The 26,561-nt window shown below is 43.2% G+C and overlaps 1 protein-coding gene across 1 annotated transcript in view; it reads left to right on the forward strand.

Annotated features, from left to right (window-relative positions):
• The window catches only part of LOC121587490 (netrin receptor UNC5C-like), a 326,918-nt gene that overhangs the window by 115,349 nt on the left and 185,008 nt on the right, over nt 1–26,561 (forward strand). The window contains exon 3 of the mRNA XM_041904465.2: nt 12,664–12,807. Within this exon, the coding sequence (XP_041760399.2) occupies nt 12,664–12,807 (144 nt within the window). The remainder of the gene's footprint in view (nt 1–12,663; nt 12,808–26,561) is intronic.

Here is a 26,561-nt window from a genome sequence, read left to right on the forward strand (position 1 = left end):
ATAATGGGACCTCAACCCCATCGAACACCTTTGGGATGAATTAGAACACCGACTGAGAGCCAGGCCTAATCGCCCGACCTCACTAATGCTCTTGTGGCTGAATGGAAGCAAGTCCCGGCAGCAATGTTCCAACATCTAGTGGAAAGCCTTCCCAGAAGAGTGAAGGCTGTTATAGCAGCAAAGGGGGCACCAACTCCATATCAATGACCATGACTTTGGAATGAGAAGGTCGACAAGCAGGTGTCCACATACTTTTGGTCATGTAGTGTAGCTATGGGTGAAGTGACTAGGCAACAGGATAGATAATAAACAGTAGCAGCGGCGTATGTGATGAGTCAAAAGATTAGTGCAAAATGGGTCAATGAAGATAATCCGGAGAGCTATTGGTTAACTATGTAACTATTTACCAGTCTTATGGCTTGGGGTAGAAGCTGTTCAGGGTCCTGTTGGTTCACACCATAGTGCCATCAGACTTTTGATACCAAACTAGGGTGAAAATGGCCTTAAGAATTGTGAACCGCTATAAAGAAATGGTATTGGAAAGTATTTTGAAATAAAAAACTATCTTGTTACAAAATATGTAGTTGGAATGTAGTTCAGCCCAGTGTAATACATATAAAATACTCAGAAGTAATTAAAATACGTATTTCAAATACATGTAACAGAAATACTGCCCATCTCTGCAGGTATGACTTCCACTGTGACTTTGAGGAAAGCAGTGAGTGTTTTGGTGTTTAGTTCTGGTGTCATAAGAAGAAGTGTATAAAAATAACTATAAAAGGACATTTCCTGAAGAAAATGTGTGCGCTTGCTTGTCTAAGTATTTATGGTTGTGAAATAGTAGTAGTATTGCCTGTTCCATAGCAGCCTGGTGCTGAGCAGGGAGAATGGAGCAGGGCCAGAGGTTACAGTCATTCTGGACTCTGCTCCTCTCTAATTTCCCCTGATTGAAAGAAAAGAAAACCACAGATAAGAAGGCACTGCCTGGCTGGGATGAGCTGGTCGATAGCTATTTGAGTGTGAAAGTCTCTCTCTCTCTCTCTCTCTCTCTCTCTCTCTCTCTCTCTCTCTCTCTCTCTCTCTCTCTCTCTCTCTCTCTCTCTCTCTCTCTCTCTCTCTCTCTCTCTCTCTCTCTCTCTCTCTCTCTCTCTCTCTCTCTCTCTCTCTCTCTCTCTCTCTCTCTCTCTCTCTCTCTCTCTCTCTCTCTCTCTCTCTCCCTCTAATGGTTAAGGTTAGGATTAGGGGAGGGGAAGCTGATCCTAGATCTGCAACTAATGGAAACTTCACCCCTGAGCTACCTTACAACACATTATATAAGGAAGGACACCAGTCCTACCTACAGGTAATTGTTACACTCTTAGAAAAAAAAGGTGCTACAGTGAGGGAAAAAAGTATTTGATCCCCTGCTGATTTTGTACGTTTGCCCACTGACAAAGACATGATCAGTCTATAATTTTAATGGTAGGTTTATTTGAACAGTGAGAGACAGAATAACAACAAAAACATCCTGAAAAACGCATGTCAAAAATGTTGTTTGCATTTTAATGAGGGAAATAAGTATTTGACCCCTCTGCAAAACATGACTTAGTACTTGGTGGCAAAACCCTTGTTGGCAATCACAGAGGTCAGACGTTTCTTGTAGTTGGCCACCGGGTTTACACACATCTCAGGAGGGCTTTTGTTCCACTCCTCTTTGCAGATCTTCTCCAAGTCATTAAAGTTTCGAGGCTGACGTTTGGCAACTCGAACCTTCAGCTCCCACAACAGATTTTCTATGGGATTAAGGTCTGGAGACTGGCTAGGCCACTCCAGGACTTTAATGTGCTTCTTCTTGAGCCACTCCTTTGTTGCCTTGGCCGTGTGTTTTGGGTCATTGTGATGCTGGAATACCCATCCACGACCCATTTTCAATGCCCTGGCTGAGGGAAGGAGGTTCTCACCCAAGATTTGACGGTACATGACCCCGTCCATCGTCCCTTTGATGCAGTGAAGTTGTCCTGTCCCTTTAGCAGAAAAACACCCCCAAACATGTTGTTTCCACCTCCATGTGTGACGGTGGGGATGGTGTTCTTGGGGTCATAGGCAGCATTCCTCCTCCTCCAAACACGACGAGTTGAGTTGATGCCAAAGAGCTCGATTTTGGTCTCATCTGACCACAACACTTTCACCCAGTTCTCCTCTGAATCATTCAGATGTTAATTGGCAAACTTCAGACGGCCCTGTATATGTGCTTTCTTGAGCAGGGGGACCTTGCGGGCGCTGCAGGATTTCAGTCCTTCACGGCGTAGTGTGTTACCAATTGTTTTCTTGGTGACTATGGTCCCAGCTACCTTGAGATCATTGACAATATCCTCCCGTGGAGTTCTGGGCTGATTCCTAACCGTTCTCATGATCATTGCAACTCCACGAGGTGAGATCTTGCATGGAGCCCCAGGCCGTGGGAGATTGACAGTTCTTTAGTGTTTCTTCCAGTTGCAAAATAATCGCACCAGCTGTTGTCACCTTCTCACCAAGCTGCTTGGCGATGGTCTTGTAGCCCATTCCAGCCTTGTGTAGGTCTACAATCTTGTCCCTGACATCCTTGGAGAGCTCTTTGGTCTTGGCCATGGTGGAGAGTTTGGAATCTGATTGATTGATTGCTTCTGTTGACAGGTGTCTTTTATACAGGTAACAAGCTGAGATTAGGAGCACTCCCTTTAAGAGTGTGCTCCTAATCTCAGCTCGTTACCTGTATAAAAGACACCTGGGAGCCAGAAATCTTTCTGATTGAGAGGGGGTCAAATACTTATTTCCCTCATTAAAATGCAAATCAATTTATAACATTTTTGACATGCGTTTTTCTGGATTTTTGTTGTTGTTTTTCTGTCTCTCACTGTTCAAATAAACCTACCATTAAAATTATAGACTGATCATTTCTTTGTCAGTGGGCAAACGTACAAAATCAGCAGGGGAACAAATACTTTTTTCCCACTGTATCTAGAACCTAAAAAGGTTATTCGTCTTCCCCCATAGGAGAACCCTTTGAAGAACCCTTTTTGGTTCCAGGTAGAACCCTTTTGGGTACCATGTAGAACTTTTTCAGAGGGTTCTACACGGAACCCAAAAGGGTTCTACCTGGAACCAAAAATGGTTCTACCTGGAACCAAAAACGATTATCATATGGGGACAGCCAAAGAACCCTTTTGGTACCCTTTTTTCTAAGAGTGTAGTTATAGGGTGAAGTTGCCCCTAGACGCTGATCTTGGGTCCGTTTAGCATTTTCCCCATTAATGGTTAAGGTTAGGTTTGGGGCAGGGGAAGCTGATCCTAGATCTGTACCTAGATAAAACTTTACCCCAGAGCTAATGGTAAGAGGGATAGTATTGCCTTCCTGTTAATGTCAAATGTCCTCACATTGGTGTGATTAATGTGGTACAGAACTGTCTATTACCAACTCTGCGGTATGCAATTGAGGACAGGGGTCCCAAAGGTTGAATGGGTAATACGGTATCCATAAGGAGAGTGTGATACCTGAGTTACAGTAGAACCATTAGCAAGATATTAGAGGGTATTAGAACGCCAGTAACACTGACCTGTGATGATGACCATGGCTACGTTCCAAATGGCATCCTATTCCCTTTATAGTGCACTACTCCTGACCAAGGCCCATAGGGAATAGGGAACACAATATATGGAATAGGGTGCCATTTGGGATTCAGCCCATGCTATTGGCTGTGGTGATTTTGGCCCAATTCATTTCCTTTATTACCGTCACACTCCCATAGATTGTTCTATCTCCTGTCCTTCATCTCACGTTTCCTCTCTCCCTTGCTAGGGAACCGAGTCCCATTGTTGTGTGAATCACAAGTTTCAATTATTTATGGCCATGATGGTTAAAACATTTGGTCAATTACTTTCTGTGTCAGTGCACAATGCCGTTCCTAGCGGTGTGTGTGTGTCCGTAGCATGTGAGTCAGGGTGTGGGCAGGCGTGTCGCCATGGACTCCCTCACATGTCCCAGAATGTCGTGGTTCACCGGCTCTCGCAAAACAAATTGAGGAGGCTCCGGAGACTGGAACCAGGAGGGACTATGATGATCAATCACATTCAGGGTGGTATACGTCAGGCCATCAGACTGATGCCCTCCCTCCCTTCCTTCCACCATTCCCCCTTCCATCCCTCCATCCCTCCCCTCCAACCCTCCAATCTGCTGCAGTCCAGTAACCCTGCCCTATCCACCATCCGGAGTAAACAGCGCCGGAGAAGATGGCTGCCGTTTTACAGCCCTGTAACCAATTGTACTATTATGTGTGTTTTTCCGCGTTATTTGTAATTTATTTTGTACATAATGTTTCTGCCATCGTCTCTTATAACCAAAAAGAGCTTCTGGATATCAGGACAGCGATTACTCACCTCGTATTGGACGAAGATTTTTTCTTCAACGAGGCGGCCGCAAAGGATATCATACAGACACCCGACAAGGCCCAAATCCCCGTCATTCGTGTGAGGAAGAGACGGAGATATCGTTGACGTAGATCGGGGTGCCTTGTAAGGATCCGACGGCGAGCGAGTAAACTGCCTCTTCCATCAATCCTATTAGCCAACGTTCAATCATTTGAAAATAAATTGGATGACCTAAGATTACGGTTATCCTACCAACGGGACATTAAAAACTGTAATATCTTATGTTTCACCGAGTCGTGGCTGAACGACGACATGGATAACATACAGCTAGCGGGCTATACGCTACATCGGCAGGATAGAACGGCTGACTCCGGTAAGACAAGGGGTGGCGGTCTGTGTATATTTGTAAACAACAGCTGGTGCACAAAATCAAATACTAAGGAAGTCTCGAGGTTTTGTTCACTTGAGGTAGAGTATCTTATGATAAGCTGTAGACCACACTATTTACCAAGAGAGTTTTCATCTATATTTTTCATAGCTGTCTATTTACCACCACAAACCAATGCTGGCATTAAGATTGCACTGAATGAGTTGTACAAGGCCATAAATCAACAGGAAAACGCTCATCAAGATGCAGCGCTCCTAGTGGCCGGGGACTTTAATGCAGGGAAACTTAAATCCGTTCTACCTAGTTTCTACCAGCATGTTAAATGTGCAACCAGAGGAAAAAAAACTCTAGACCACCTTTACTCCACACACAGAGACGCATACAAAGCTCTCCCTCGCCCTCCATTTGGCAAATCTGACCATAACTCTATCCTCCTGATTCCTGCTTATAAGCAAAAACTAAAGCAGGAAGCACCAGTGACTCGGTTAATAAAAAAGTGGTCAGATGACGCAGATGCTAAGCTACAGGACTGTTTTGCTAGCACAGACTGGAACATGTTCCGGGATTCTTCAGACAGCATTGAGGAGTACACCACATCAGTCACTGGCTTCATCAATAAGTGCATCGATGATGTCGTCCCCACAGTGACCGTACGTACATACCCCAACCAGAAGCCATGGATTACAGGAAACATCCGCACTGAGCTAAAGGGTAGAGCTGCCGCTTTCAAGGAATGGGACTCTAACCCGGACGCTTATAAGAAATCCCGCTATGCCCTCCGACGAACCATCAAACAGGCAAAGAGTCAATACAGGACTAAGATTGAATCGTACTACACTGGCTCTGACGCTCGTCGGATGTGGCAGGGCTTGAAAACTATTACAGACTACAAAGGGAAGCACAGCCGCGAGCTGCCCAGTGACACAAGCCTACCAGACGAGCTAAACCACTTCTATGCTAGCTTCGAGGCAAGCAACACTGAAGCATGCATGAGAGCACCAGCTGTTCCGGATGACTATGTGATAACACTCTCCGTAGCCGATGTGAGTAAGACTTTTAAGCAGGTCAACATTCACAAGGCCACAGGGCCAGACGGATTACCAGGACGTGTACTCCGAGCATGTGCTGACCAACTGGCAAGTGTCTTCACTGACATTTTCAACATGTCCCTGACTGAGTCTGTAATACCAACATGTTTCAAGCAGACCACCATAGTCCCCGTGCCCAAGGACTCTAAGATAACCTGCCTAAATGACTACCGACCCGTAGCACTGACGTCTGTAGCCATGAAGTGCTTTGAAAAGCTGGTCATGGCTCACATCAACAGCATTATCCCAGAAACCCTAGACCCACTCCAATTTGCATACCGCCCCAACAGATCCACAGATGATGCAATCTCTATTGCACTCCACACTGCCCTTTCCCACCTGGACAAGAGGAACACCTACTTTAGAATGCTATTCATTAACTACAGCTCAGCATTCAACACCATAGTGCCCTCTAAGCTCATCACTAAGCTAAGGATCCTGGGACTAAACACCTCCCTCTGCAACTGGATCCTGGACTTCCTGACGGGCCGCCCCCAGGTGGTAAGGGTAGGTAACAACACATCTGCCACACTGATCCTCAACACGGGGGCCCCTCAGGGGTGCGTGCTCAGTCCCCTCCTGTACTCTCTGTTCACCCATGACTGCATGGCAAGGCACGACTCCAACACCATCATTAAGTTTGCCGACGACACAACAGTGGTAGGCCTGATCAACGACAACGATGAGACAGCCTATAGGGAGGAGGTCAGAGACCTGGCCGTGTGGTGCCAGGACAACAACCTCTCCCTCAACGTGACCAAGACAAAGGAGATGATTGTGGACTACAGGAAAAAAAAGAGGACTGAGCACGCCCCCATTCTCATCGACGGGGCTGTAGTGGAACAGGTTGAGAGCTTCAAGTTCCTTGGTGTCCACATCACCAATGAACTATCATGGTCCAAACACACCAAGACAGTCGTGAAGAGGGCACGACAAAGCCTATTCCCCCACAGGAGACTGAAAAGATTTGGCATGGGTCCTCAGATCCTCAAAAAATTCTACAGCTGCACCATCGAGAGCATCCTGACTGGTTGCATCACCGCCTGGTATGGCAACTGCTTGGCCTCCGACCGCAAGGCACTACAGAGGGTAGTGCGTACGGCCCAGTACATCACTGGGGCCAAGCTTCCTGCCATCCAGGACCTCTATACCAGGCGGTGTCAGAGGAAGGCCCTCAAAATTGTCAAAGACTCCAGCCACCCTAGTCATAGACTGTTCTCTCTGCTACCGCACGGCAAGCGGTACCGGAGTGCCAAGTCTAGGTCCAAAAGACTTCTCAACAGCTTCTACCCCCAAGCCATAAGACTCCTGAACAGCTAATCATGGCTACCCGGACTATTTGCACTGCCCCCCCACCCCATCCTTTTTACGCTGCTGCTACTCTGTTAATTATTTATGCATAGTCACTTTAACTCTACCCACATGTACATATTACCTCAACTACCTCAACTAGCCGGTGCCCCCGCACATTGACTCTGCAACGGTACCCCCCTGTATATATAGCCTCCCTACTGTTATTTTATTTTACTTCTGTTCTTTTTTTTCTCAACACTTTTTTGTTGTTGTTTTATTTTTACTTTTTTTGTTAAAAATAAATGCACTGTTGGTTAAGGGCTGTAAGTAAGCATTTCACTGTAATGTCTGCACCTGTTGTATTCGGCGCATGTGACCAATAAAATTAGATTAGATTTGATTTGATCCCTTCTTGGCTCCTCTCATTCTCTGTTACTCTTGTTGTGAACTTGAATGAGCACGCTCCTCTGTCTGTTTTTGCTGTGGGGATCGACTGAGCGCTTGGTGCTCTCTCTCTCTCTCTCTCTCTCTCTGCTTGAGCGGACTGTGACTGCAGAGGAGATCCACAGTATCTATCTATTTGTCCCTCTCTCTTTCTCTCCTTGTTTGTGTCTCCTCTCTTTGTGTCTGTGTGAGGTTCTTATAGAACAATAGTGTGACATGACCCGCTGATGATCATATTCAAAACAGCCTTTTCCCTGTTTCCTCTCTCTGTATTCTCCAAAGGGATCTCCAGCCTTTGAATCAAAGGAGGAGAGACTGCAGTTATGTCTGCAAGAAGAGCTTTGTCTTTATTCATGCACACACTGTGTGAGTGGGTAAAGACGTGGTTGATTAGGGAGAGAAGTGCGAAATGTCTTTGCCCATTCAAAAAAGACGATCCCCTCAATTCATCCCTGTATAATTAATTATAGGATTTATTCCATTAAGTAATAGAATATTATTTGAAATCTAGCCAGTTAAAAAACAGTATCTCGTTAAATCCATAACCCCTGCTCGCATTTATTTATGAGATGTTGTTGATGAATTATTCTCATAATTTTTCAAATAACTTATTGACTTTTGTTGTTCACCCACTCCTTCTTTAGCTGAATATACATTGAAAAATACTTTTTTCCCCCTCCCACACACAACAGTATATTCTCTTGAACAGTTTATTAACTTGAATCAATAAAACAGTCATGTTTTTACACAATGGTCTCCACAGGAAAAAGGACGAACATTGAGAATTGACAAACATGAAATAAGACAAAATAAACAGAACACTTGAGCGTGCATACATATTCACCCCATCTCAGCCTAGGAACTCTGTAGTTCTGTCAGAGTGGTCATTGGGTTCTTGGTCAACTCCCTGACCAAGGTCCTTCTTGCCCGGTTGCTCAGTTTGGTCGGGTCTGGGTAGTTCCATATTTTTTCAATTTCCCAATTATGGAGACTACTGTGTTCTTGCAAACTTTCAACACTCTAGAATCAGTTTTATACCCTTCCCCAGATATCCGCCGCATCACAATTCTATCTCGGAGATCTATGTACAGTTCCTTGGACTTCATGGTATAGTTTCTGCTCTGACATGCACTGTCAACTGTGGGACCTCATATAGACAGGTGTGTTTCTTTCTAAATCATGTCCAAATCATTTAATTTGCCACAGGTGGACTCCAATCAAGTTGTAGTGACATCTCAAGGATGATCAAAGGAAATTGGATGCACCTGAGCTCAATTTGGAGTCTCATAGCGAAGGGGTGTGAATACTTATGTAAATGAGATATGTGTATTTCATTTTCAATAAGTAAAAAAACAACAACAACATGTTTTCACCTTGTCATTATGGGGTATTATGTGTAGATGGGTGAGAAAAAATCAATTGAATCCATTTAGAATCCTGGCTGTAACACAACAAACTGTGCAATAAGTCAAGGAGTATGTGTACTTTCTGAAGGCATTGTATTAAAGCTGTGGTAAATCTATGGGGGCCTCCCCAAGTTCATGTTTTTAGACCTAGTTTGATGTCAAGGCTGTTAGTACACTCCTGTAAAGTAAAACTCCAGTGATTCTGGTCTGTGTTTTCACATTCAGAATGCAGACATTCCATTTTGGATAGTCCTGTATGCAAGTTTGTTCTGTTGAGGTGTGTTTGTGTGTTTGTGCCCCCAAAAGCCCAAACTCAGAGCGGCACGACTCCATTCCTAAACACAAATACCTAACAAATGACGCCATCTGACAGGTGTTTCCTGCCCTCTGAGAATACAACACTTTTCATTATTATCACCGTCATTGATTTTCTGTGGCCTTGACTCCCCAATTAATTCCACTACTGTCGCTCCCTGCTTCTCTTTTTCTGTCTTTCTACTGGCAATCTCCTCCTATTCCCTTGCTGTACTCTATCTCTCCTATTACGTTTCTCTATTTCTACAGTCCCTCTCTGCCTCTATCTCTTTCTTCCTGCCCCCTCTTTTTCCCAATCTTTTCTCTCTCGGCTGCTCTCTCTCTCCGTTTCGCTTTATTTCACTCTCTTTCTCAACACACACACACGCGCACACACACACGCACACGCACACATCACTTCCATCCTGGCTCTTCCACGTTGACGGCTGTAGTTTGAATTTTGCATGAGTGCTAAGCTAGAGCCCCCGATTCCCTGGCGAGGGCTCTGCCTGATTGTTATAAAGGGTCTGTGTAAATCTCCTGAACCTTAAATAAACAGACAAGTGATTTTCTACCCCCTCTCTCCCTGCTCCCTCTATTTCTCCCCTCCCTCTGCTACTAAAAGCCCTGTGAATTCAGCGCAGTGGTTTCAGATTCTCGACTATGCACACAGACAGCAGGGAGAAAAGACATGGGGAAAGAGAAGGAGTGATAGAACACTCATATGAGTTTCACAGTGTACTGTAATTACAGGTAGGATGATGCACATGTCGTAACTATGACTATTGTCTCCACTATTGACAGGGCAGCAGGTAGCCTAGCTATTAGAGAGGCGAGCCATCAACCAGAGGGCGGCAAGTTCGAATCCCGGGTCTGATGAGAAAAAATATGGCGACTGTAGGGTTGCTGTATCAAACCCTAGATGCCATTGACTGCTGTTGTTCCCTTGAGCAAGGCACTTAACCCCTCTCCAAAAGCTGTGTGTATACAGTGCATTCGGAAAGTATTCAGACCCCTTGACTTTTTCCACATTGTTACGTTACAGCCTTATTCTAAAATGGATTGAATAAATGTTTTTCCTCATCAATCTACACACAGTAACCCATAATGACGAGGAGAAAACTGTTTTTTAGAAATGTTTGCTAATTTATTAAATATAAAAAACAGAAATACGTTATTTGCATATGTATTCAGACCCTTTGCTATGAGACTGGAAACTGAGCTCAAGTGCATCTTGTTTCCATTGATCATCCTTGGGCTGTTTCTGCAACTTGATTGGAGTCCACCTGTGGTGAATTCAATTGATTGGAAATTATTTGGAAAGACACACCTGTCTATATAAGGTCCCACAGTTGACAGTGAATGTCAGACAAAAACCAAGCCATGAGGTCGAAGGAATTGTCCATAGAGCTCTGAGACAGGATTGTGTTGAGGCACAGATCCCTTGACTCTTTCCACATTTTGTTACATTACAGCCTTATTCTAAAATGGATTAAATAAATACAAATCATCAGCAATCTACACACAATACCCCGTAATGTATTCAGACCCTTTGCTATGAGACACAAAATTGAGGTCAGGTGCGTCCTGTTTCCATTGATCATCGTTGAGATGTTTCTACAACTTGATTAGAGTCCACCTGTGGTAAATTCAATTGATTGGACATGATTTGGAAAAGCACACACCCATCTATATAAGGTCCCACAGTTGACAGTGCATGTCAGAGCAAAAACCAAGCCATGAGGTCGAAGGAATTGTCTGTAGAGCTCCGAGACACAGATCTGAGGAAGGGTACCCAAAAATTACTGAAGCATTGAAGGTCCCCAAGAACACAGGCCTCCATCGTTCTTAAATGGAAGAAGTTTGGAACCACCAAGATTCTTCCTAGCTGGCCGTCCGGCCAAACTGAGCAATCGGGGGAGAAGGGCCTTGGTCAGGGAAGTGACCAAGTACCCAATGGTCACTCTGACAGAGCTCTAGAGTTTCTCTGTGGAGATGGGAGAACCTTCCAGAAGGACAACCATCTCTGCATCATTCCACCAATCAGGCCTTGTTGGTAGAGTGGCCAGACGGAAGCCACTCCTCAGTAAAATGCACATGAAAGCCCGCTTGGAGTTTGCCAAAAGGAACCTAAATACTCTCAGACCATGAGAAACAAGATTCTCTGGTCTGATGAAACTAAGATTGAACTCTTTGGCCTGAATGCCAAGCAACATGTCTGAAGGAAACCTGGCACCATCCCTACTTTGAAGCATGGTGGTGGCAGCATCATGCTGTGGCTCAGCGATAGGGACTGGGACACTAGTCAGGATCGAGACAAAGATGAACGGAGCAAAGTACAGAGAGATCCTTGATGAAAACCTGCTCCTGAGCACTCAGCACCTCAGACTGGGGCGAAGGTTCACCTTCCAACAGGACAACGAGCACACAGCCAAGACAAACCTGTTTTTGCTTTGTCATTATGGGGTGTTCTGTGTAGATTAAAAACAATGTAATCAATTTTAGAATAAGGCTGTAACCTAGCAAAATGTGGAAAAAGTCAAGGGGTCTGAATACCTTCTGAAGGCATTGCATTTATGTGTCTTTCGGTTGGGTTAAAAGCAGAATTAAAATGTTTGTTGGATCTTGTGTGCAATCTACCAATAAAGTGATCATGATCTGATTTTAAAGGGGATACTTTGGGATTTTGTATATTTTCCCCGAGTTAGATAAGCTCGTGGATACCATTGTTATGTCTCTGTGTCCAGTATGAAATAAGTTAGAGGTAGTTTCACGAGCATGTTAGTAGATACCCAGAGACTTCCAGTCATTGTGCTAATGCTCGTTAGCAGTGGTTCGCAAAGCTACCTCTACTTTCCTTCATACTAGACACAAAGATATAAAAATGGTATCCATTGCCAAAATCCTAAAGTGTCCCTTTTATCTGATTTTAGATCAGTCTGAAATGTTGTAACCAAATCTGTCCCTATGTCCCAAATATTGCACTACCCATGTAATTCTAATGTCCATGTAATCTCAATGATGTGTTTGTAAATGCTGTCTGGCCAGAGTATCTATATACTGATGTATATTCACTGAATATCCCACAGGATGACTGAGTTAAAAACATTTATAAAAATTGGGCTACCTGTGTAAACACAGCCAGAGTGTATTGTGTAATGGGTCCTCTTTAGGTTTCTTACATTTTCTTCTAAAGCGTTTTTTCCTGGCCAATGTACTTCTCTTCTGCATTGCTTTAGGGTTTAGGCCCAGTATCTGAAAAGCATATTTCTGACAACTGCTGCTGTAAAATGGGCTTTATAAAATACATTTGATTGATTGATTGATATTGTGGGTGTTGACAGCTTTGTCTCTCTTCCCTCTGCAGGACTGGTAGTGCGTGAGGCCAGCATCGAGATCTCTCGGCAGCAGGTAGAGGAGCTGTTTGGACCTGAGGACTTCTGGTGTCAGTGTGTGGCATGGAGCTCTGCAGGGACCACCAAGAGCCGCAAAGCCCACATCCGCATCGCATGTGAGTCATACCCACACCCAAACATGCATGCATGCACGCACTCACACGCACACGCACACACACACGTCAACACATTCCCCCCTGCTGCATCTCAGCAGTGCCCTATCACACGCTGAGAGGTTTCACTGAAAGACATAGTTTAAAAGGGGGAATGGCTGACTTGTAGAAGACTCAGCTTAAAGGGATACTTTGGGATTTTGGCAATGAGGCCCTTTATCTAAAGTGGCTTGCGAAAGTATTCACCCCCCTCAACTCAAGTGTTGCTTTAGCAGTATGCTTAGGGTCATTGTCCTGCTGGAAGGTGAACCTCCGTCCCAGTCTCAAATCTCTGGACGACTGAAACAGGTTTCCCTCAAGAATTTCCCTGTATTTAGCGCCATCCATCATTCCTTCAATTCTGACCAGTTTCCCAGTCCCTGCCAATGAAAAACATCCCCACAGCATGATGCTGCCACCACCATGCTTCACTGTGGGGATGGTGTTCTCGGGGTGATGAGAGGTGTTGGGTTTGCGCCAGACATAGCGTTTTCCTTGATGGCCAAAAAGCTCAATTTTAGTCACATCTGACCAGAGTACCTTCTTCCATATGTTTGGGGAGTCTCCCACATGGCTTTTGACGAACACCAAACGTGCTTGCTTATTTTATTTCTTTAAGCAATGGCTTTTTTCTGGCCACTCTTCCGTAAAGCCCAGCTCTGTGGAGTGTACGGCTTAAAGTGGTCCTATGGACAGATACTCCAATCTCCACTGTGGAGCTTTGCAGCTCCTTCAGGGTTATATTTGGTCTCTTATTTGTATTTTTGTTTGTTTGTATTTATTATTATTTTTAAATTGGGGGGTAGATCAGTTGAAGTCGGAAGTTTACATACACCTTAGCCAAATACATTTAAACTCAGTTTTTCACAATTCCTGACATTTAATCCTAGTAAAAATTCCCTGTCTTAGGTCAGTTAGGATCACCACTTTATTTTAAGAATGTGAAATGTCAGAATAATAGTGGAGAGAATGATTTATTTCAGCTTTTATTTATTTCATCACATTCCCAGTGGTTCAGAATTTTACATACACTCAATTAGTATTTGGTAGCATTGCCTTTAAATTGTTTAACTTGGGTCAAACGTTTCAGGTAGCTTTCCACAAGCTTCCCACAATAAGTTGGGTGAATTTTGGCCCATTCCACCTGACAGAGCTGTTGTAACAGAGTCAGGTTTGTAGGACTCCTTGCTCGCACACGCTTTTTCAGTTCTGCCCACACATTTTCTATAGAATTGAGGTCAGGGCTTTGTGATGGCCACTTCAATATCTTGACTTTGTTGTCCTTGAGCCATTTTGCCACAACTTTGGAAATGTGCTTGGGGTCATTGTCCATTTTCAGTTCTGCCCACACATTTTCTATAGAATTGAGGTCAGGGCTTTGTGATGGCCACTTCAATATCTTGACTTTGTTGTCCTTGAGCCATTTTGCCACAACTTTGGAAGTGTGCTTGGGGTCATTGTCCATTTGGAAGACCCATTTGTGACCAAGCTTTCACTTCCTGACTGATGTCTTGAGATGTTGCTTCAATATATCCACATAATTTTCCTTCCTCCTGATGCCTTCTATTTTGTGAAGTGCACCAGTCCCTCCTGCAACAAAGCACCCCCACAGCATGATGCTGCCACCCCAGTGCTTCACGGTTGGGATGGTGTTCTTCGGCTTGCAAGCCACCCCCTTTTTCTTTCAAACATAACAATGGTCATTATGACCAAACAGTTCTATTTTTGTTAAATCAGACCAGAGGACATTTCTCCAAAAAGTACGATCTTTGTCACCATGTGCAGTTGCAAACCGTAGTCTGGCTTTTTTATGGCGGTTTTGGAGCAGTGGCTTCTTCCTTGCTGAGCGGCCTTTCAGGTTATGTCGATATAGCACTAGTTTTACTGTGGATATAGATACTTTTGTACCTGTTTCCTCCAGCATCTTCACAAGGTCCTTTGCTGTTGTTCTGGGATTGATTTGTACTTTTCGCACCAAAGTACGTTCATCTCTAGGAGACAGAACGCGTCTCCTTCCTGAGCAGTATGACGGCTGTATGGTCCCATGGTGTTTATACTCGCGTACTATTGTTTGTACAGATGAACATGGTACCTTCAGGAATTTGGAAATTGCTCCCAAGGATGAACCAGACTTGTGGAGGTCTACAATTATTTTTCTGAGGTCTTGGCTGATTTCTTTTGATTTTCCCATGATGTCAAGCAAAGAGGCACTGAGTTTGAAGGTAGGCTTTGAAATACATCCACAGGTACACCTCCAATTGACTCAAATGATGTCAATTAGCCTATCAGAAGCTTCTAAAGCCATGACATCATTTTCTGGAATTTCCCAAGCTGTATAAAGGCACAGTCAACATAGTGTATGTAAACTTCTGACCCACTGGAATTGTGATACAGTGAATTATAAGTGAAATAATCTGTCTGTAAACAATTGTTGGAAAAATTACTTACTTGTGTCATGCACAAAGTAGATGTCCTAACCGACTTGCCAAAACTATAGTTTGTTAACAAGAAATTTGTGGAGTGGTTGAAAAACGAGTTTTAATGACTCCAAACTAAGTGTATGAAAACGTCCGACTTCAACTGTACATTTCCTTTAAAAAAAATATTTCCCTAATTGGAGTAAACTAGTGAACAACAATGCTTAGGCCTTTACTTCCAGCTTATACATACTATATACATTTTATGGAAACAGTCAATAATTCTATTTTGTTTGTTTTTACTCCTGAACTTCCTCTACCTTCAACCTCTCCGATCATTTTCATGATGTCCGTCCGGTTTGCTTCTATATGCCATATCTTTCTAACTGTGCTCTTTCACAAAAGCTCTCAACCTATAACCTATATACTTATTATGGACACAGTATGCTTTACATTAGTTATCTTGTTGTTATTAGTTGTTGTTAGTTGTTATTAGTCCCATCCTTCAACTCCATTCAATACCTCCCATCTATCTCTTAACACCATCCATATTGGATTTCTATTTGCCATATATTTTTCAACTGTACTGTGATGTTTTACAAAAGTTCTGAACCCTTCTATTCTCATTGTTTCTACAGATTGTACATTGAAAATAAACATTTTTGCTAAAAGTATTATTATATTATTGATCGATTGACTATGACTTTTCAGATCACCCAGTAGTGCTATCTGCAGGGTTAGCTCCAGGTAAATATTGCAATCCTTTAGCCATTCCTGGACCTGTGTCCAAAAACAAGCTACTAATGGACAGTACCAAAACAAATGATCTAATGATTCTGTGTCTTCGCAGCAAAATCTGCAGAGCTGGGAAGATTGTCTCCCCCATATAAATAACATTCTATTGGTAGCAAGAATTTTGTATAATAATTTAAATTGGAAAATCCAAAGTTTTGAATCCGGCGTCGTTTTGCGTATCAGTTCATAAACACTATGCCATGGAATCGGTACGCCAAAAATCTCTTCCCAACTATTTTGCAATCTATATGGGACGGCTGTCAATCCTTTGGTTGCCTCTCTGATTAATGCCCTCCTTGCCTGGTCCGTGAGTTTTGGTGGGCGGCCCTCTCTTGGCAGGTTTGTTGTGGTGCCATATTATTTCCATTTTTTAATAATGGATTTAATGGTGGGATGTTCAAAGTTTCAGATATTTTTTTATAACCCAACCCTGATCTGTACTTCTCCACAACTTTGTCCCTGACCAATTTGGAGAGCTCCTTGGTCTTCATGGTGCCGCTTGCTTGATGGTGCCCCTTGATAAGTGGTGTTGCAGACTCTGGGGCCTTTCAGAACAGGTGTATATATACTGAGATCATGTGACAGATCATGTGACACTTAAATTGCACACAGGTGGACTTTATTTAACAAATTATGTGACTTCTGAAGGTAATTGGTTGCACCAGATCTTATTTAGGGGCTTCATCGCAAAGAGTGTGAATACATATGCACGCACTTCTTTTCCATTATATATCTTTTTTGAATTACATGGAATCCAAATAAAAATCCATTTAAATTACAGGTTGTAATGCAACAAAATAGAATAAACACCAAGGGGGATGAATACTTTTGCAAGGCACTGTACTTTCCCAGAGTCAGATGACCTCGTGGATACCATTTGTATGCATGCTAGCAGATACCCATAGACTTCCAGGCATTGCGCTAACGCCTAGTTAGCATTGGCTCGCAAAACCACCTCTAACTTTCTTCATACTGGACACAGAGACATAAACATGGTCCATGAGTTCATCTGACTCTGGGGAAGTAGAGAAAGGGCATTGCAAAAACCCAGAAATATCCCTTTAAGGAAAATCTGCAGGCTGCTCTTTGAAGTACTGGTCTTATTGTCCAGTAATGGTCTGACAAAAACAAAACATCATCCCATCAACCAGTAAAAGAATGATCCTGTATATAATTTGCCATCATACAGTGGGGAAAAAAAGTATTTAGTCAGCCACCAATTGTGCAAGTTTTCCCACTTAAAAAGATGAGAGAGGCCTGTAATTTTCATCATAGGTACACGTCAACTATGACAAACAAATTGAGAAAAAAAAATCCAGAAAATCACATTGTAGGATTTTTTATGAATTTATTTGCAAATTATGGTGGAAAATAAGTATTTGGTCACCTACAAACAAGCAAGATTTCTGGCTCTCACAGACCTGTAACTTCTTATTTAAGAGGCTCCTCTGTCCTCCACTCGTTACCTGTATTAATGGCACCTGTTTGAACTTGTTATCAGTATAAAAGACACCTGTCCACAACCTCAAACAGTCACACTCCAAACTCCACTATGGCCAAGACCAAAGAGCTGTCAAAGGACACCAGAAACAAAATTGTAGACCTGCACCAGGCTGGGAAGACTGAATCTGCAATAGGTAAGCAGCTTGGTTTGAAGAAATCAACTGTGGGAGCAATTATTAGGAAATGGAAGACATACAAGACCACTGATATTCTCCCTCGATCTGGGGCTCCACGCAAGATCTCACCCCGTGGGGTCAAAATGATCACAAGAACGGTGAGCCAAAATCCCAGAACCACACGGGGGGACCTAGTGAAAGACCTGCAGAGAGCTGGGACCAAAGTAACAAAGCCTACCATCAGTAACACACTACACCGCCAGGGACTCAAATCCTGCAGTGCCAGACGTGTCCCCCTGCTTAAGCCAGTACATGTCCAGGCCCGTCTGAAGTTTGCTAGAGTGCATTTGATGATCCAGAAGAGGATTGGGAGAATGTCATATGGTCAGATGAAACTAAAATATAACTTTTTGGTAAAAACTCAACTCGTCGTGTTTGGAGGACAAAGAATGCTGAGTTGCATCCAAAGAACACCATACCTACTGTGAAGCATGGGGGTGGAAACATCATGCTTTGGGGCAGTTTTTCTGCAAAAGGACCAGGACGACTGATCCGTGTAAAGGAAAGAATGAATGGGGCCATGTATCGTGAGATTTTGAGTGAAAACCTCCTTCCATCAGCAAGGGCATTGAAGATGAAACGTGGCTGGGTCTTTCAGCATGACAATGATCCCAAACACACCGCCCGGGCAACGAAGGAGTGGCTTCGTAAGAAGCATTTCAAGGTCCTGGAGTGGCCTAGCCAGTCTCCAGATCTCAACCCCATAGAAAATCTTTGGAGGGAGTTGAAAGTCCGTGTTGCCCAGCGACAGCCCCAAAACATCACTGCTCTAGAGGAGATCTGCATGGAGGAATGGGCCAAAATACCAGCAACAGTGTGTGAAAACCTTGTGAAGACTTACAGAAAACGTTTGACCTGTGTCATTGCCAACATAGGGTATATAACAAAGTATTGAGAAACTTTTGTTATTGACCAAATACTTTTTTTCCACCATAATTTGCAAATAAATTCATTAAAAATCCTACAATGTGATTTTCTGGAAAAAGAATTCTCATTTTGTCTGTCATAGTTGACGTGTACCTATGATGAAAATTACAGACCTCTCTCATCTTTTTAAGTGGGAGAACTTGCACAATTGGTGGCTGACTAAATACTTTTTTTCCCCACTGTATATGCCATTCATGGCTGATAGGTGCATTAAGTTAGGCATGGAAACCCAGATGCTTAGACGTGAGAGTGTGGATTCATCCCAAATGGCACCCTATTCCTTATACAGTGCACTACTTTTGACCAGAGTCCTATGGGTCCTGGTCAAATGTAGTGCACTATATAGGGAATAGGGTGCCATTTAGGACGTAGCCTGAGAGTGAGGTGCCAGCACTTGAAAGAAGAAGAAGTAAGGTCGTTTGAAAAGGGGGTCATGTCTGACAGGCCAAAATGAAAAAAGTAACAAGTGCCGCTGCCAACAGGAGACAGACCCATGTTGATATTCCTATATGTATGAATGCGGTTCCAGTGCCTTCTGTAGAAGTCATTTGTCTGGCACTATAGCTGAAAAACATTGCCCTCTCCCTGCCCTTAGTGGAGTTGTCTGGAGGTTACCAGGGGAGACAGTGGTCATAGTGACGGAGGGGTCACTCTTAGGACATAAGGATACACACAGGATAGCCAAACCAGATCGGACAGTTTGAGGTCTAATATAACAGAGTGTTTATGCAAGTTTCGTTCAGTAGTCTGGACAAGAAGATGTCTGGCTTGGGGCTGGACCGAGGTGAGCCTGTTGCACAGGAGGCTGCTGAGGGGAGGACGGCTCATAATAATGGCCAGAACGGAAACCATGTGTTTGATGTATCTGATACCATTACACCTATTCCATTCCAGCCATTATCACGAGCCCATCCTCCCCAATGAAGGTGCCACCAACCTCCTGTGGCCTGTTGATGTGACTGGGACGGTTATTCACTCAGACAGGCAGTGTGTGGCCCTTTTCAAAGGAGGGATTGAGGGAGTGAGGGAGGGAAGGAAGGGGAGAGAGAGGGAGAGGGAGAGGGAGAGGGAGAGGGAGAGGGAGAGAGCAGGGAAAGGGGGGGGGGAGAGGGCTGGCGAATAATAATAATAGTCCTCTCTTATGGTAGTAACAGACCTGAATCATCTCCTCCATAGTACTTCCTCACTGCTGGAAGCTCACAGTGAAGTCATAAATCACTAGGTCTGGATTACTCCTATGCCCATTCGCTTTGACTGCCAAATCTACTCTCTGGTTTGTGTTCCAATTGGCACCCTATTAAGGCTCTGGTCAAAAGTAATGCACTACTTGTCATTTGGGTTGTAGCCATTGAGTTGCAGGTCTACTGTAGGAAATACTTGGCTTTAAGTCTATACTGAAATAATTACAACTGTAAATTAAATACATTTCATCATTCAGAATTCCAATCTAGTTGCATTTGTGTATATTGAAGACAGGATCATGGCATTTTTGGGTTGTTTTGTAGTTGGTTGTTTATTTGAAGAAACAAAGTAAGGGACTTAGGGTAAGGGTTTTGAGCAGCTACTGTAAAATGCCTGCTTTCATACAGAGGACCTCCATCTATTTCATTCAGGCATATTGAAGGACAACAGACTGACTTCCTCTACTGTACTGGACCCCTCGTTCTACTCCTATGCTCATGTTAAGAATGAGAAGGGCTTAGCATGGCTTTTCCCTTGGTTCATTTGGCCCACAGCATGTGCAGGCAGCCTTTGTGAGTGCTCCCTGAGAGCAGCTGTCACTCAGGGTTATTTTACGGTTGGCCACTCCGAGCACCACTGCCAGGACATGTCAGGGGATGCGTCTCAAATAGCACCTTATTCCCTATATAGTGCAGCACTTTTTACCAGGGCCCATAGGATTCTGGTCAAAAGTAATGCACTATGTACGGAATACGGTGCAATTTGAGACGATGCAGAGTACTGCCAATAGGGCCCTTCCCAAAGCCTTGTGGCCATCACTGAAAATACTACCACTCCACCTCATCAACCTCTAGAACTTTATTATAATGATAGAATAGAATGGTAATGGATTGGGTTTATATAGCATTTTCATTATACTACCTTTTCATTGTCAATGTAGTAGGCTGCAAGACTGCCCCCCCATCGCTATACTAGTCTTTGTTATACCTAGTGATGTAGTGGTAAAGGATTTGGTGGGTAAATGCTGATCGCCGTTTGCATTGAATAAAGTAACGCTCCCTATATTTATTATGCATTTTCCCACAGTAGGTGGGTAAATGCTTGCAGAAAATGAAAAAGTGGCGTAAATGCCACAGATCATACCAAAACATTACTATTTTGGTTGAGCCTCTCACCCATCTTCTCCTCACTCGTCCATATTGTGTGTGCTCTGTTCAAAGGCGTCAGTAGTCACCCAGTCATAACCAGGCACACAACCATTGGTTGATGCAATGCAACATCTGCTATGTAGTCGGCCTGTCACTCGACCGCGGCTTTGGTAGTCGTCGAGTCACTATGTCTCTCTATGTCACCAGCTACAACTGTGTTGCACCATAATCAGGAGTGATATCCGTCTCCCCGGAGATAACCTTTACTTGAAATCAAACTAAATCCTTACCTATTAGATTCTCTACTTCAGATTAAAATTATTTCTGGGCGGCAACCTTGCTGAGCGAATGCATTCCCATCCATGCAATGGGCAGAAAGTGAGACCTATTTAACCCCCCCCCCCCCATTTTGCTTACTGCCAAAAGACTGTATAATCATTGGTTAAGTAAAACTTTAGGCCGGTAAATAAATGTGCACTTCACTGTTGGAAAATTGTATTAATGTTTTAGCCATGAAAGTGCCTGGGTGGTATAGGCCATACACACACAATTGAGGATATTAATTGTGCCTGTGATTTGTTGTAGGCCGTAAGCACCAGGACAAACTGGGCCCTCTTAGAACGGACGTTTCACAGGCCAGCAATTTGGCCTGTCACCCACTGCTGATGCGTGTCCATGCATAACAATCAAAAGGCAAGGCACCATAAGAACCCAGCAAGCCAGTCCTGTGGGCAGTGCATTTGCATCTGTGTTTGTGCCTGTCTCCCCATATGTTTACTGCTTGGTGGAGTGTTTGGCTGTAACTGGCTTTCTCAGTGGGTTACAGTAGACATACCAAGAATCACGAGTGGCGTCTCCACTCTAGCCAATGAGCGGATCACCAGCTGCCTAACTGCTCAGAGATAAGTGTTGAGAAAATGGCTATAAAATCCCCTGGGAATGGACAGAGAGAAGTGCTCTTCCTCCAATGACAGTGACTATGCCTCATGTTGTTTATCTTCAGTTCTTAGAACGGAAAGTCCGGAAAAAACACAAATGTCAAGCTAGACATGACTAAACATGGTACAAGCCTTTGGTTACTTAGAGAGTGAGAAATATAGAGGGAAAACAAGGGAGTAGAGACCACAGTAGGTTTATGTCCCAAATGGCACCATATTTTCTATATAATGTACTACTTTTGACCAGAGTCCTATGGGTCTTAATATAAAGTAGTGCACTATATTGGGAATAGGGTGCCATTTGGGATGCAACCTAGGTCATGGCCCCTCACAGTCCCTGTGGTGAACATTGTTTTTAGCTGTAAGGTAATTGTATAAGTCACTGACTTTATCTCTCACCTCAAGCTTCTAATTGGCTTATAATCAAGAAGTGCCATTGCCACATCATGCCCTTCCATTATAATAACACATATTATGCTGTATTTTCTCCTCATTTCAATCTTACCTACAAACAAAGGGGTTTTCCCCGACTTCTGTCTGCTTGAACATCAAGATTCTCTCAGGGTGCATCCCAAATGGCACTCTATCCCCTAGAGAGTGCACTACTTTTGACCAGAGCCTTATGTATTGTTAGAACGGTTCTACCCAGGCAAGACATAATGTAAACAAACCCAGCCAGACATTATAACGTGCTTTATCTTAGAGTTCTCAAGCGGCCACTGGGCCAACCACCCTTCGATCAATCAGTATCAGACAGCTGGTGTTCTCGTTTTCTTGTAGCCTACAACAGGCATGTAGGTTGCTCTACTGTATAAAAATTACAATTTACAAGTGGAGTCAGCTATGAACGTTACAGCAGTAACATTTTATTCCAATTTATATAGACAAGTTCAACAGTAGTGTCATTATCTGCTTGATCTCTTGCAGTGAAAACATGTCAAAAAGTTTGCAATAGTAAACTCCACATCCTAGAGGAAAACAACTAGCCAGCTAGCAACTCCAGCAAAGTTTGCAAATGCATGAACGTTTATTTGGCTGTAGGCTAATCACCCACCGGTAGGCTATGCACATTTGCAAGCAATGCGTGTATGGATCTATATGTTTGCTAGCCAGCTAAATTAGCTGGCTTTCGTGATTATCATCCATAGTGTCCAGCATGCTGCTGGCACTGGTCGTGAAGAGAAGTTTGAAATATGGTCCAACTAGAAAGTGTTGCACTAGGAAAATATTCTCAATCTTTTGCTGAATGAAAATCACCCACAATTCCAGTTTTCATTCAGAAGCTCAAGCTAGCAACATCCAAACAACTTTGTTACGACAGACCCACCAGTGTTTTCAAATCTGTGCTCCTGCGCATCGTCAGCTCTCACACTGACAGGCAGACGCACAGACGGACTGACAGCCAGGAGCCAATATTATTAACTGTTACGACATGCAATTGTCATCTAATTTACACATTTATTCTGTATCACTCAACTCTCATTTATGAGTCTTGTTTGTAGTAAGAGGGATATAGCTAGATATGTATAGTTGCTGTAGTCGTGGATGGATCAGAGGGACAGATAGAACATGCACAAGATAAATTATCAATAGGCCTATGCGTCATAATTACCTGGAGAAATCTGACCTGCAATTTGTAAACAACGCTACTGTACTTATAATTCATAAAAACCTTAATTTTACTCACTTTGAAGTGATCCAAATGGCAAATTAATCTTTCATCTATACATTTTGAGATATATTCAACCAGAAAAAAAGTTTAATTTTATTTGGGACTTACTGAGTCTGGCTTTAACTAATTTACCGCCTGGTGATGTCACCAGGAAAGCAAAAACTCCATCCCACCAAAATAGTCTGACATTTCAGGCGGTCTTTTCAAACAGTTCTTACACTAAAAGGACATTATCATAATTTTCACAATTTGACAGTATTATTCCAACCTCATAGTGTGGAAATATTTATAAAACACAGGAAAATCACATTTTGACTGCACTGGGCCTTTAGGCTCTTTTAATTTCCTTATTTAAATGTTTTTATTAATTTGTAAATATTTCCAAAAACATAATTCCACCTTCATATTATGCAGTACTGTGTGTAAGCCGGTAAAACAATTATCTACATTTAATCAATTTTAAATTCAGGCTGTAATACAACAAAATTTGAAAAAAGCCAAGGGGTGTGAATACTTTCTGAAGGCCCTGCATCTATAGAGTGACATTGAGCCTACACATACAACATTAATCATCCCTAGCTGACAGACCAGGTGATTAAGAACTCGTTGGGAACTGGGAGAGAGAGCAAGGACACAGGAGTCACATGCATGCAAACGCATACACACATGCACGAGAGCACACACACAAACACACTGTCCTCACTTTGAAGTTGTGTGTAGTCCTTTTCTGCAGTCAAATGACCAAATCGCCCTCTAGTGGCCTCATGGGTGGAATGTTATTAATGTTTTTCAAAATGCCATTCATAAACATTATTTATTTTTTTACTCAGAAAATCCAGTGTTTTTACAGTGAGGGAAAAAAGTATTTGATCCCCTGCTGATTTTGTACGTTTTCCCAATGACAAAGAAATGATCAATCTATAATTTTAATGGTAGGTTTATTTGAACAGTGAGAGACAGTATAACAACAAAAAAATCCAGAAAAACGCATGTCAAAAATGTTATAAATTGATTTGCATTTTAATGAGGGAAATGAGTATTTGACCCCTCTCAATCAGAAAGATTTCTGGCTCCCAGGTGTCTTTTATACAGGTAACGAGCTGAGATTAGGAGCACACTCTTAAAGGGAGTGCTCCTAATCTCAGCTTGTTACCTGTATAAAAGACACCTGTCCACAGAAGCAATCAATCAATCAGATTCCAAACTCTCCACCATGGCCATGACCAAAGAGCTCTCCAAGGATGTCAGGGACAAGATTGTAGACCTACACAATGCTGTAATGGGCTACCATCGCCAAGCAGCTTGGTGACAAGGTGACAACAGTTGGTGCGATTATTCGCAAATGGAAGAAACACAAAAGAACTGTCAATCTCCCTCAGCCTGGGGCTCCATGCACGATCTCACCTTGTGGAGTTGCAATGATCATGGGAACGGTGAGGAATCAGCCCAGAACTACACGGGAGGATCTTGTCAATGATCTCAAGGCAGCTGGGACCATAGTCACCAAGAAAACAATTGCTAACACACTACGCCGTGAAGGACTGAAATCCTGCAGCGCCCGCAAGGTCCCCTTGCTCAAGAAAGCACATATACAGGGCCGTCTGAAGTTTGCCAGTTAACATCTGAATGATTCCGAGGAGAACTGGGTGAAAGTGTTGTGGTCAGATGAGACCAAAATTGAGCTCTTTGGCATCAACTCAACTCTCCGTGTTTGGAGGAGGAGGATTGCTGACTATGACCCCAAGAACACCATCCCCACCATCAAACATGGAGGTGGAAACATTATGCTTTGGGGGTGTTTTTCTGCTAAGGGGACAGGACAACTTCACCGCATCAAAGGGACAATGGACGGGGCAATGTACCGTCAAATCTTGGGTGAGAACCTCCTTCCCTCAACCAGGGCATTGAAAATGGGTCGTTGATGGGTATTCCAGCATGACAATGACCAAAATCACACGGCCAAGGCAACAAAGGAATGGCTCAAGAAGAGGCACATTAAGGTCCTGGAGTGGCCAAGCCAGTCTCCAGACCTTAATCCCATAGAAAATCTGTGGTGGGAGCTGAAGGTTCGAGTTGCCAAATGTCAGCCTTAATGACTTGGAGAAGATCTGCAAAGAGGAGTGGAACAAAATCCCTCCTGAGATGTGTGTACTAAGTCATGTTTTGCAGAGGGGTCAAATACTTATTTCCCTCATTAAAATGCAAATCAATTCATACCATTTTTGACATGCGTTTTTCTGGATTTGTTTGTTGTTATTCTGTCTCTCACTGTTCAAATAAACCTACCATTAAAATTATAGACTGATCATGTCTTTGTCAGTGGGCAAACTTACAAAATCAGCAGGGGATCAAATACTTTTTTCCCTCACTGTATGTCAAACGTTTTTGTTAGATTTCTGTCTTCTGTGACGTATATAAAGTGTAATATTGGGATGCAAACTCATAATTGAATACATTTCTACTCTATATCTGACATGGTACAGGTGTCTTCTTTTTTAAGCCCATAACCATGTGTGTGAGGTGTATACTTTTGTTTCAAAGTAGATTTGTTTAAGACTACCAAGAAACACTATGTGTGACCCTGATTTAGCCCACTGCAGTAAAAGGTTTTAAAAAGACACCTTGAACCTATTCTAGGTTAAACATCTCTCTCTAACACTGATATCTGAGAGGTTCAGCAAATTCACATTGACCTCCCTAATATTTAAATGACTTCCTTGTGCAGAGAGAGAGAGAGAGAGAGAGAGAGAGAGAGAGAGAGAGAGAGAGAGAGAGAGAGAGAGAGAGAGAGAGAGAGAGAGAGAGAGAGAGAGAGAGAGAGAGAGAGAGAGAGAGAGAGAGAGAGAGAGAGGAGAGAGAGAGAGAGAGAGAGAGAGAGAGAGAGAGAGAGAGAGAGAGAGAGAGAGAGAGAGAGAGAGAGAGAGAGAGAGAGAGAGCTTTGGCAAGCACTAGTTCACCAG

This window comes from Coregonus clupeaformis, chromosome 18 (genome assembly GCF_020615455.1).
Source record: "Coregonus clupeaformis isolate EN_2021a chromosome 18, ASM2061545v1, whole genome shotgun sequence".
Taxonomy (NCBI): Eukaryota; Metazoa; Chordata; class Actinopteri; order Salmoniformes; family Salmonidae; genus Coregonus; species Coregonus clupeaformis.